General features: G+C 44.0%; 1 protein-coding gene across 1 annotated transcript in view; it reads left to right on the forward strand.

The window, feature by feature from the left end:
• ITGB8 (integrin subunit beta 8) overlaps nt 1–14,181 on the forward strand; it is a 288,300-nt gene that overhangs the window by 132,081 nt on the left and 142,038 nt on the right. The window contains 1 exon segment of the mRNA XM_085630937.1: nt 7,139–7,385. Within this exon segment, the coding sequence (XP_085487063.1) occupies nt 7,139–7,385 (247 nt within the window).

Raw genomic sequence — 14,181 nt, forward strand, 5'->3', positions numbered from 1 at the left:
CTGCTCGCAGGAGAGGTCACTTTGCGAACAATAGTGCATTCATGAGTAAAATACAGTTTGACCACTTTTGACCTAAAGAGTTTGGGTCAACATGCAGTTCAATAGGTACATGGTAAACATTTCTAAATTGAACATTCTCGGAGTTCGTGATTCACATTGGAGGAGAGCGAGAAACATGAAAGTTCTGCATGTGAACCTACTGTTGAACAAATAAAACCTTTGTCATTGGGAAATGTAAACGATATAGAAAAAAGGTGCAGTGAAGTGGGACCTTCCCAAGAGAACTGACTGTGGGTTATCATAGAGGCTACTCTTAATTTGTTACACGTTCATAAGAAGGTAAACATTGAGTTCAACCTTTCAAATATTAATACTAGGGTGCTTCTAAATGGGGAGCGAAGGGGTGTTTCATATTTTGGGGTGTTCCTGGTAATGCCTGCTTCAAAGTACAGCGATTCATAAAACATGAAAAACTTTGGTGTATTCCTTTTTTTACTTCAGAAAAAAAAGGCCCCTCTAAGAATCTTTTATTTCCGTCCAAGATAATGTGAAATATTCAGAAGGGCATCTTTGTATGTGATACATGCAAATTTAAATTAGCATCTTGCTTCCAGGCACATATAAGACCACTTAGTCCAAGGATTATTTGGTTTTAGCTGCTGTTGCCAGCCTGTAAACTACAGCAGGAAGAGCAGCATATAGTAGGGCTAACCTTGAAACCAGTTAGTAGGACTTTTCCACAATGTCTTCTGTTTAGGGCCAATGCTTGGATTATTGTGTGTAGGTTTTCCTTTGTAAAAACGGTTCGATTTGATTCAAACTCTTCAGGTAATTTTTGGCTCCCTGGAAAGTATTGTCCCAATGGAGGAAATCCAGGGCAAAGTCGAGGAGTTTTCCTGGGATGGCAATAGCAGTTAGAAATTCAGGGCATATTCATGTGATTGGTGGAGTAGGGCCGCACAGCAAGTTCCCTTGCTGCAGTGCCCTGCACCACAGGGAAAGTGCAGGAGAGCAACGTATTTATACAATACAGTGCATTCCTGTCCATTCACCTTGCTGATCAGTGTCAAAGTGCAAGTGCTCCCTGTGTAAATTGTTATTACAATTGGTTTGCCCTGATTAGCATATTTGATTTACTGCTAAGCCCCTAGTAAAGTGCAGTGAGTGTGCCAGGGCCTGTAAATCAAATACTACTAGTGGGCCTACTGCACTGATTGTGCCACCCACATGAGTAGCCCTAAAAAGGTATCTCACACCTGCCACTGCAGTGTCTGTGCGCAGTTTTAAAATGCCATGTCAACCTGGCAAGGTCACCCACTTGCCAGGCCCTAACCTTTCCTTTTCTTACATGTAAGACACCCTTCAGGTAGGTCCAAGGTACCCCCATGTACTGAATGCAGTGAATGTGAAATGTAAGACATGTACTGGTGTGAGGGACATGTCCCGATAGTGAAATACTGCCAATCTCATTTTTAGGTCGAGCCTAGAGCAGCCCATGCGCTGCTTGCTCGACTTTTAGTAAGGGGGTTTTCAAAGTGCTACCCACAAGCTTTTCCTGACCTTAAGCTTGCGTGCACACTTGCGTGCACGTGCGCAGCCGCCATCTACCTTTCTTATCTCTTCCTCCGCATCGCTTGCCATTACTTTCCCTTTCGCGGCTGCGCGGCTGTGTCACTATCACGGCCGCACGGCCATTGCTTGTCCTAAAAGGAACGTGTGTATTGGTAACCGTGCTACAGGCTACAGTAGTGTGGTGTGTTATTTCTAGGCTTCCAATTTGCGTTAATTCGTAATTTCCAAGAGTGATATGTCATCCATATATTATAGAAAGTAGTTCACGGATGCGATATCATGCTCAGAATATAATGGTTTTGGAATCATTGGTGTTTGTGAAGTAGCAGTCACCTATAAGTCACGTTGAATCTAATTGACTTTAATATTCACACAAACGTGCGGGTGACACTGTTAACTACAATATTGCCATGAGATGTCGCTGCAGTACCACATATCACATGAGCTGTTTCTTCCGCCTATAATTTGTTAGAATTAAGTTGTTCATAATCGTAGCTGTGGTCGAACAACCTCCATGCATCTATTTGATTATCCCTCGAAGAAAATGGGGAAACCTTTTACATCTTTTTATTGAGTTTTAGCAGTGGGATCATGTAGGACAGTTTGCCGGCAAGAATGAAGCACTTGCCCTGCAGAACCTTCTCCTGAAACAGTGTTTAACTCTAAAATTGGTCAGTGTATACTGAATATTTGAGTTCAGCTTAAGCGAAAGCCATTTACTAGACCTATTCATTTCAAGCTCTCTTTGCATATAACATTAACATATTGGACTCCATAAGGAGATTTATTTCCCAAATATTTTGAGGTCATTTAATTTTTAGCCTGTGCGTTTATGTACTTAAGTTGCTTTATACCTTAACAAATAATATTATTAAGCCACAGTGAAACTTAAAATGGTAGCCGAAATTATGCCTTCATAAACATCTCTTCAAACCTTGTACTTTATTTGGATCTAAAGGCTTTTTCCATATAAGGTAACATTATTTTTATTTTGTGGTTTCAATAGATAATATCTCGCACAGTTTCCATACTTGAACCCTTACATTGCACTGTATCCTGAAAATGTATCATTGGCTACCCCCATTCACTCTTGCCTGGGGTGCCAATCCAGAGTGGATAAACATGATGTTGTAGTAGCACTCTGGAAATGACCTGTTGACTGCATATTTCAGATTATTTTTCTTGTGCTTTCTTTTATGTGGGGTCCTGGGCAGTTGGGAATCCCCTAAATGATTTTAGTGATCTTTAGTCACCTTTTCACATGTTTTATGTTATTACCTAAATCATATGGCTTCAAACCATGAACAACTTGTTGCTGGCACAGGTTAGTTATTGGCCCTTTCGTCTGGTGTTTGAGTAATGATAATGATGCTGCATCATGTGACCTTTGCCAGTGCATTCATTCAAAGTCCCTCAGGGAGAGACTTAACTTTGTTTATGGCTTCTCTGAAGGAAAAGTCCAAGATTTTCTCAAAGCCCAGTACTAGGTCAAGATTGTGACCCTGTCCCTCAGAAGACAGGCAGAAGAAGCATAAAAGATCATTGCTTCTCTAACTACATAACAAGGGAAATTATCACTAATCATCCTCTTGATCTAAGCCTGTGCATGATCTATACAACCAGCGTGAAAGCTTCACTAAAAAAAGTTGGGGTGGCTTGAGCCAAGCCACAACCTGCTCTACTCTTCCGGTGTCACAGTAAAGCTCATGAGAATATCGTCCAGCACCTTTGGAACTTCTAGCGGCTCATCTGTCTCTAGTGAGTCCAATAATTTGAGAATCTAAAAGTAAACTGAAGCACAGTACCATCCCTTCAAACCTTATGGGTAAGGAATCAAAGAATCTAGACACACTTAATAAAAAGGCGTTCAAGTTGGGTAGTTTAGACCTTCCATTTATCAGTACTACTTGCGAGATACACTTATGCCCTTTGAGAATTATAGCCTTCCAAGTTTCCTCTTTGACTGGCTATCCTAAGTCAACATTTAAATAACTTTTACAAGACTCCAGAACAGGCGAATCATACTGGTGTTGACTCTGTTCATGAAGTGGTTCACTTATTGGGGTTTGGAATCGTTCTCTAGGGAAGCAGTGATAACTACCTCCTCAAATGACATGCAGTCTCTATGAATTGACATGCCTTTTTTGATAATTTTAGAGCTGATATCTAATTTCTCAAAGCTCTCAGAACAATATTATAATTTTAGTGGGCCACAACTCAAAACCAACATCAATTTTTTGTCATCGGCTAGAGGCCTGTCCTCCACAAAACCACTCTTATTCCTTTCACAAGTTGGAGCTTCCTACACTTGTTAACAGTCTGGTAGCAGCATTTCTTCAGAAATGGCAGAAAATAACTATCATTCTTGGAGTGACTACCACTTTTCCAACCCCACGCCCCATCACCCTACACCACGATAAAGGATACTGCAGCTATAGTAGGATTCCAGCTGTTGACTTTGTTTTTGGTATTGATGGTTCCACAACTGCTTTGTTGGATAGAGTCCTTGGACTGCCAGGGCACCTATTTTCACATTAGTATTCCATCTCAGACAATATCTCAGATTTACTGTGGGGGGGTCAACATTTTCATTTGAGGTGATAACCTTTGGATTGTCCCCTGCTTTGAGTGTTCCCAAAAAATGTTTTTAGCAGTAGCTCAGTTGTGAAGAGCTTCAATTGTGGAATATCCCTACCTCGATTATAGGTTGATTAGGGCATCCACACCAAATGTTATTTTTTATCATGAACCTGGATGTTACAATCACACCTTTGCTTCACTTGGGCCAGCCTATGATTTGTGAAAGGTTTTGCTTCACCCTTGTTCCGTATCGCAAAGGACAATGGTTCACTATGGACTCATTTATATATACTCTGCATCTTAATGGTCACTAAATTACCGACAATATCACTTGTTTGAACAAACGGCAAAAAGGCTAGCAGGACTGAAATCAATTTAATATGTAATTGGTTTGCTCAAAGTATACCACACTGCAAACATGAGTGCTCCAAGGGATCACACAGTCATGAAAAGACATAAAAAACAAGCATTGGCATAGCCTATAGGTCTCGCCTTTGGGACCTTATAAGTATTTAATTAGGCAGCACAATATCCTTGGTGCAACATCAACTGTTGCATGGCTAAACATTTATAATGTCCCAAAGGCGAGACCTACTGGCTATGCCAATGCTTGTTCACTATAGAAAGGCCATCTGTCCCATAGGATAGCATGGGAGATACTTTGCAACATCTTACAAGTATAACTTCTCATTGCAACGAGATAGAGGAATAACATTTCGGCTCTCTGAATTCTGAATTTAATAACACATATTTGAGTAAATATGTTTTTTTGATTGTGTGTTTTAAATGCCACTTTTAGAAAATAGGCATTTTCTTGTTTAACCATTCTGTGTGCCTCTGCCTGTTTATGTATTGACTGTCTGGTTTTGTAGTGATGTGCTTGGGATGTGCATTCACTGTAGACAGCCACTGGAGGGGTTGAGGTGTGCATGGCCCGTCCTGGATGACTCAGAGCTGAGCTGCATGTAGAGCAGTAGAAAGAGTTTTCCTTGCACTAGAATAGGGCCTGTCTCCCTTATACAATGCTGTTTCCACCCCCTGTGTTCATACTGCACCAGTGAGAACAGAACTGGTTTGGATTGGGCTCAGTGACCCTTGCACAAAGAAGAACAAAGATAAAATGGGGTATAAGTAGTGCACCTTAGACTCCAGAAATGTAGATCACTTCTGGACTCAAAAGGGACCTTTGCCAAAGAGAAGAGCTGGAGAGCTGTGAGGCGGAGTACTGCCCCTTTGCTGTGTGCTGTTTGGGGTTGGCCGGCAGTTGCAGTTTCTGCCAAGGAAAGGACAAAGACTGGAACTTTTGATGAGAACCTGCTTGAAGAAGAATCTCCAAGGGCTTGTGAGTACTGACCTCCTGTTATGAAGTCTCAGGGACACAAAGACTTCACCACCAGCTCCCCTGAACTTTACTGCTGAGGGTTCTGACATGCCAGGAGGTGCCTGTTCCAGTTTTGGGCTTCTGGAGGTTAGTACTGCTGTTGGGAGCTGGAAGAAGCTGAAAGAAATAAGTAAATTGATGCATCGCCCTTTTTGCAGCAGTTTTTACGATCTCCGTGCACTGCTGCCACACTGTTACAGAGATGATGCAGTGCCTGCTGCGGCTGCAAGAACCAGCGCATTGTGGGATTGTGGTGAAGAAACCAACGCAGTGCTGGTTGATGCTGCCACATCGATTGCCCACGCATCTCGGATTTCCACCTCGGATTTCCATCTCGTATTTCCACGCATCACACCTGTGTGGCAAGTTTTCACAACACATCACCCACAGGCCTGAACTGTCTTGGAATTGACACATCACTTTCCCCTACAGTCCGGATTCCATGCATCACTTCTCCTATGTACAGCTGAACAGTCGCATCGCCTCCCCAAGGACTCAGGAACTGGAGCATCCCTTTGGGTTTCAACGCTTCCCTTCTCTGTGGCTATTTGGCCTTGTGAATTTTGGCGCATCCACATGTACTTTTTGTAAAATAACGCATTTATAGTTTCCTATGTACCAAGTTGCTTGAAACTGTTAAAAGTCATATTGTTATTACATCTATGTTGGATTTGTTTTGTTTTGGTTTTGCTGAGTTTAGATAAATATGCTTTATTTTTCTACACTGGTGTGGTGTCCATTTGTGGTGTTATCACTATATTCCTATGCGTTTTGAGTACAAATACTTTTCTAACATCTATCAAAATCTTTTATAACATTTCTAAGCATTTTCCCACATTCTATTACCATCTTCAGTTTGGCTGGCTATTTGAAAAATAGGACAGCCTCTGTAAACTGCTGTTTTTTGGTTGTTAAAGCTGTAAATGATCAATCCTCCATTGGGCTGTCCTAAATCCTACGTGCTTTTTCACAACAATCGGTTAACTAACCTCAAACTTCTTCTCATCCTAAAACCTTGGTGGTGCTTCACTGTTCCATTTTTCGACCTACTAGGGCCACACTTTCGGAACTGGCTCCTAGGTGAACTGAACTTCTTTCTTGTTCTGCCCACAAAAACAGCGAGAGATGCCTACCTACTCATGCTTGTAAATGGCTACAAATAATTATTACTTATTCATTGTTGCACTCCTATGCACTTCCATTACTCCTTAAAGTAAATTTGTTGATATGTAGCAATACCTATTTTTCTAGACTATCAATGGTCATTTTTTATTATTTTTGTTTCTCAATCAAAATCCATCACATATACATCAAAAAAGTATCTTTTATCATCCAAATTTATATGACCTTTTTGTTACTGCTTCTGTGTCCAAATGCTTATCTCTTCATAAATAAATAACTTGATTAAATATTTAATTAAATGTGTGACAAACTTCAAACAGAAATATAATAAAATCATCTTCAATTGTTTATCACTTGTTAAAAAGGAAAATAAACATTTTAACTCATGTGTACCTTAATTCCAGATCTTTGTGCTGAAATATTTGATCATTTCATAGCACAATCAATGAACTGTATAACATATATTGTATGTTTGTCAAATAGGCACTGAAGCAAACTTTGTGGTGAAGATTCAGCAACTAGAGACGTATCCGGTGGACCTTTATTATCTGGTAGATGTCTCAGCGTCCATGCATCAAGAGATAGAAAAACTAAATTCCATCGGGTTCGATTTGTCCCAAAAAATGATACCTTTTTCTCATAATTTTCGATTTGGATTTGGATCATTTGTTGACAAGCCTGTATCACCATATATCAGTATTCATCCTGACAGAAAAGATAATCAGTGTGGGTATGTATTTCTTTTTGAGTTGTAGAAAATTAATATGTGCACTCCTAAAAGAAGACTTTATCAGAACAGTAGTTGAAATGTTTTATGTGTAAAAGTATGCTTATGTTGCATGCATTTTGTTCCATGGTCACCCCTTTAAGTAGTCCAAACAATCCTTCTTTGCCTTGCTTTTATTTTGTTGTTGGTGTCCATAGAGGAGTCATTACTCATCTGGTGCATAAGTAGCATTAAACATTAAAACAGTATACCTTTGTGACAATTGTTTTTTTGGGATCCATGAAAAAACATTGTTTTACCTCCTCAGCATACAGCTTTTATAATGGATATTATGGTAAACAGAAGGTTTCCCTAGACTTTCACATGACCTAATTGTTTTGTGGATGACTTTACTAATATAAATTATGAAAGCAATGAGATACAAAGCTAACTTTCACCAAAAATATTTCTTTAGCTGATCTACCATTTACAACATACCCAAAAAAGTAGTGATTATCCATCCTTACTAAAATCTGATTACAAAGTGAATAGGTATGAAAAGATTTAGGGCCTGATTACGAACTCAGCAATCCATCGGACCGCCGAACCTGTGGTGGCGGTCCCTGGACCAGTTGATGGTCCACCCACTGTATTACGAATACAGTGGTAGGACTGCCAGAGAACGTAGCAACTGTCGGGGATCATTGATCTTGCTTTGGTGGTAAAGAGATCAAAAGACCTAATATGCTGGTGGTGCTGCTGCAGCACCACCGAGCCTATAGGAGTTTCTCCATTGCCACAGTTTTCATGGCAGTGAGGCTGCCAGGAAAACTGTGGTAGTGAGGAAACCAAGGGGGCCCTACAGGGTGCCCTGTTGCCTCAGGGCCATGGGCTGCCTGCATGTGTGAGTCACCCCCTTTTCTGCACAGCATGGACTTTTTAGTCCATGCTGTGCAGGAACGGGCTTTGGCATTCCCATTGTGGTGTCTTTTTAATAGGCACTGCTGTGGTAATGCCAGAGGACCACCCGCCAGACAATGAGGTAGTTCACAATGTTCGGGTCGGTCGGGTTTGGACATCTTGGAGCAGGGTGCTAGCTTGGTGGCCTGCTCTAAGACCGCCAAACTCGTTATCAGGCCCTTAGTTTTGTTCAACCATTATCTAAATGATCAGAGAGGCAGGCCAAAATGGTATAGAAAAAAATTGCAATGATTCTTTACAAATGTGGTACAAGAAGCCTATGCCTGAGAAGATAGCCCATAATTCCAACTCTAAAAGAGCAGTCCACGCATCTTTCAAAAAATCGATCTGATCATTAAATGACCTAAAAATAAAATTCATTATTATTATATTATAAGAAGAATTAATCACCTGCTTGCTTAACTTCATACATCCAGGTGAGAAAAAGTTGCCAAAGACCTCTCTCTAAAGTTCTTGATCTCAGAACAGATAGAACTAACCTTCTATTGGAACCCACTGATTTGAATCCCACCTTTGACATATTATGTCTACAAAATGGAGCTCTTTCACCACAGTCACCACTCAAAATATCATAAAACTCTGCTAATCCCACCCCCCACAGAAAAACAAAGCAGCACAATGTGAGCTATTCATAAAGGCAAATTTAGACATGAGCTAACCTACACATGTAAATTTACGAGTACACTTTGTAGTAAATTCACTACTATTAACTATTTACAAGTGTAAATCTACTACACATTGTAGACCTATATGACTCCTCACTCCGTATTCAGGGGGTTGAGCCTGATTTGCAAATGTAAAGTTACTGATAATAACTTTTCACATGTTGGTGGAAATTTTTACCACAGGGGTGAAGATCCGCATATAGCACACAATATTTTATTAAAGTTAAAAATAATATTAATAATATTTTAGATGCACATTATTGTAAAATTATTTTATATATTTAATCTAAATGTATAAGAAAATAAAAAACTGCTGCAGCTGTTAAGAAAATTAACAATTTAAGAAAATATAAAGTCTACATAAATTAATTATTTCCAATGGGGTTTTGTTTTAAATCCCAACCACCATTATGTTCTAATGGAGGGTGTTGCAGTACCAGTGGTTCAGTGGGTGACTTATTTCAGGTTTGAGTTGGAGTACATTTACTACTGGTTGAAGTAATAGCAAGTGGTCTTACTCTTTTGTGGGTGGGTACATGTCCTTCATTGAACCCCTCCCTAGACCTTCCTAATCCCTCCTTATAGCTTCTCCCAAATCCCCTCCCCATTAGCTTAGGTGATAAATGGTGAGTTTCCTCCAAAGAGTGTCAAGAGCCCATTTGCCAGTCCATTAATTTGCGTTCTATACAAAAGCACTCTGGATTCATACAAATTAAAGCAGTACTCCTTAAAGTCACTCTCCTAAATGTTGCTATAAACCCCATGCATTTTGACCTGACGAAAGCAAAATGTGCAGGTTTTCATAAGAGCATTAAATCCCTTATGTTGGACAGATGGGTGTTCAGGCTTACTAGCCCGTATAGGGGGATATTCTCAAGACCGTGTGATAATCATCGCAAAATGAGCTTAACGGAACTTTGGACATCGCAGTCTATTGTGGAAAAATAACACCGTGGTAACGTGGTATTCTCAAGCCAGCGGTACCATGTGATAGGCCCACCACAATGCGTCAAATATCCGCATTAAAGTCAAAGCGACGCCGCAAAAATGCGAAACACGAACGCAAAAAAAGCTGCGATGAGGCCAGTAGCGATACAAAAATCAGCCAAAACCAGCGAAAGCCCTGCAATTCCCACGCGTCATGCAGGAAAACGCACTATAAAAGCAACAAAAAAAAAGGGAGAAAAAAAGAAAATGCGTAGCACCATGGATGCACCCGGACCTAGTGCAGAGGCCAACGCGAACCCCACAAGCCCCACAGACCACCAGCAAGGAACCTCATGGTCGGGGAAGGCCAAGGAGAAGAGGAAGAGGCAGACGGTGTGCAGTCCGCAAGAAAACCAGATCAGCGTCACGGAGGTGATGCAACACTACCATCCACTGAACGTCAATATGACAAACGTGAACGTAGTCGGAGTGTCGATGAGGTCTATGGAGAAGGACAAGAGGTGCTGGCATGATGTGAAAAGCCAAACTAAGCACAAACCTGCTGCCAACATGAAGGCTCAATGGTGACAGGAGGTGGGAGTCCTGTGCCACAGGAGGAGCTGGAGGAAACGGAGGCCACAGTCATCAGGGTGGAGATGGCGCAGGGAGTTGGGGGTCCGGACACAGCTCGAAAGGACCTTACACAACATCAACAGGGTGAGTAATGACCAGGGACTGTGGGGACGGGGGGAGATGGGCACAATGTCACACATGCACAACGATGAGTAGCATACTGCACACCCACAATGTCCCTGGATCATTTCCCTGATCCCCGTAGAACACTGCAGCACACACACATAGCAATAACAGCACATCTGACAACAATGTGGCACAAAGTGCAACACCGACACTACAGAACAGAGGACACAACTGGGTCCGCTCATGCACAGAAACAGGCCAATCACATCTAACATAGCAGGAAACTGTGAGATGGAAATGCACGTGTACAACCACACTTCCGTCATGTAGTCCAAATGTCCACTGTCCAGCATCAAATATACAGCACCTCCCAAACAGTCACAATGTACATTGTCACACAGTCTGCATGTAGCTAGAACAATGTGCCAACATACATGTCAAAACAATGTCAACATGCATCTCACCTTCACATTGCAGAAGGACAAACAACACATCCAGCAGAGCAGACCAGACTACTTATCAGTGATGCTGGAGAAGACCACCACACCTTCGACACTGACGCCCTACAACAGCCCATGGACATCTCAGGCAAGCCACCCCCAGGAGCAGGGCAGCCAACCTACACAGAGGAGACCCCAGCCCCTGCACAGACCACACAGCAGGAAGCACCTGCCACCACTGCTGGCTCTCAACACTTCACCTAGGCACACATTGCAATCCAATGCCAGGTGTCAGAATGCCAAAAGGAGGTGGCCGAACAGGTGTGGGTGGGGTCAGAGCTCATGGAAGCCGAAATAGATCACATATGTGGGTGTTCAAGTCCCATCAGGGACCACCTACACCCCACAAAGCAGACCCACACCGCAACAGATACACATGCATTGCACATTTCCTGCAATGAACCACGCCCAGAGCCCTGGAATCATCCTTCACACCCCCATGCTGGACCTCCGTACGATGGCCCAGTCCACTCCTCTTACGTATTGAGTGGGTGACGACAAAGCTACATGTCCAAGGCCTTTACCCGCTGCCAGCGGTGACATGGTTGCGTCCGCTGTACACAGCACAATGTAATGTTGTAGGCCACGGGTCCCTCATACATACATCATGACCACACGGACACACGCTGATAGTTTGTGGAACTGGCTACGGGCTCGTGCGCCCGGCCCCTGTATTGCCAGGGTCACATGTACAGTGACGCCTGTGCTGGATGGGTGTGGGGTGAGTGTAAGCCAGCCCGCATGGAGTGGTTGGTGCTGGCAACAACTTGAACAGTGAGCACTATAAAAACAGAAAGAGAAAACACCAGCATTACAGAGACAACTGCAGAGCATCATGGTTGTAGCCGGAGCAAGTACAGATGTCACCAATTCTGCAAACAGAAGTGTCCGTGAGTTGCAGTGCACTGAGGTTGGGGCACTAGAGCTGAGCGTGCTCATGTGAAGAAAATGTCTAGAATTGTGACCCTTCGGGTTATTCCTGATGCAGCTGTAGTGGGGTGTGTTACACATGCATCATCTTCCTCATCATCGTCCCAGGTGTCCCACACTGCCTGAGGTGACATTGCTGCGTGACCTCACCACAGCACACAACTCATTCAAAAATGGCCCATGAGTGGTGGTGCACTGAGTTAGTGGCACTTGGAGTGCTGAGCAGGGTATCAGGCAGATGATGGCATCCATGACAGGTGTGAGCAACTCCATTAGCCTGCCAGAACAGCTATTTCGACTCTGGCAGTTGGCGTTTGGAGGTGGTTCTGGCGGTGGTTGTGTGTGCCTCCTGTGGTGATGCGACGTCTGGGCCGGTCAGAACTCGATTTTATGTGTGAGACCTGGTGGACCGCAGTTGAGGCCGGAAGCAGCGGACAGCGCAGGGCCACAGTCACATGGCGTTGATGACCCCAAGGCCATCGTCTCAGAGGCCATCCAATATCTCACCAGACAGGGTCCCTGACTTGAGCTGCACAGAGTTCGTGGCCCTGGATGCACTGCGGACGGCACAGGCACACCGTCACGGGACGGTGACTTGTGGTGCAATGAGATGAGCCACGCGAGCTGAGCAGGTCCTCATCGATGTCCGAGGTGAATGTGGTGGAGGGTTGCGGGGGACAGTGGAAGGTGTCCTCCAGAGCATGATGCAGAGTGTAGAAGCCATCCGGAAGCGGCAAATTGAGGAGTGGAATGCTACAGCCTTGTTTTCGCCCAAAAATCAGTGTCACTGACATGATGATGAAGATAACCCCCAGTCCATAGATTCGGTCACCACCAAAGTTCAACCAGAAAGTGTCCATGGCTGTCGGTGTCGGCAGGTGAGTAGTGAGGCCTGGGTGCGAAGGTGCAGTCAAGATGGGTTCGGGGACAAGCAGGCCGGGGTGCAGCAGGCGCACAGGATCGCAGACAACACCGCTCACGGCGACGCTGATGGCCTCGTGGCGGGCTGGTAGGTGCCGCCCTGGCAGAGACAGTGGGCATTCCGGAAGAGAACCATGCCCAGAGCTACGTGCTTTTTATTCACACCCCTACGCTGGCCTGGCGTACGCCGGGCCAGCCCACTCTGCTCACGCTTACGGGGGGGGGACGTCACAAACCACATTTCCGGGATCTTCCCCTCTGGCTGGGGTGACATGGTTGCGTCCACTATCCACTACACTCCATACACCAGCAGTGCATGTAGACATGAATATGTCTGTGGTCTGCATACTGCAGTCTGTCCAGCTCATCTCCGCCACACTTGGCATTGTGTACCTTCTCATTCATGGGTCACTTGCCTCCGTCACACATGCCTGGTTCCCACCTCTCCCCACATTCCGCTATTGTGTGGCTGAGGTGCCATGACATTGATGGCTCATGTACATGGCTAGCCCAGGTTGCCACAGTAAGTTATGCTGTCGTGTCTGGTGGGTGGGCATGTTGTTTGGCATGTTGAATGTGAGTCTGTGATGTGTGCATTCCCAGAGTTGTACAGTCAATTGCCCCCTAACACGTGCGGGAAGCCAGCTATGGCATAGATGCCTTGCTTGCTCGCCAGCTGTTCCTGCACAGTGTGGGGGGAGTATAGGTACTGGGGTACCAAGCCGATGATGGCATCCAAGACAGTTGTGATGAACTTTGATAGGTCTGGCAGTGAGACTCCTCCGACTCTGGCAGTTGTTGGTTGGAAGGTCCCAGAGACCAACATGTGTAGCACAGCCAGCAGCTTTGTCTACGGAGGGATGTTGGTTGTCTGCTGTGTTCGTACCGTCAGCCTGTGGGCAATGGTGGTCAGGATGCGTAGGATGGTTGTCCTTTTGAGCTTGTGGTGGGCAATGACATTCTCTGATGTTGGGTCTGTGAGGTTGGTGCGTTTTCTGAAGGTCCGCTGTTTTGGACTGCGCTGCCGCTGTGGTGGTCAGGGGGGGGCAGGGGGTGCGGGGGTTATATATTTTTCCTAAATTTAGAGACTGAATAATTTAAATCTATACATTAAGTCAATTTCCCATAGTAATTCGTTCCATACTGTAACTCAGATATCCCTTTTCCTCATGTGTGCATAACAATTTCTTTTCAGCA

This window comes from Triturus cristatus, chromosome 10 (assembly GCF_964204655.1).
Source record: "Triturus cristatus chromosome 10, aTriCri1.1, whole genome shotgun sequence".
NCBI lineage: Eukaryota > Metazoa > Chordata > Amphibia > Caudata > Salamandridae > Triturus > Triturus cristatus.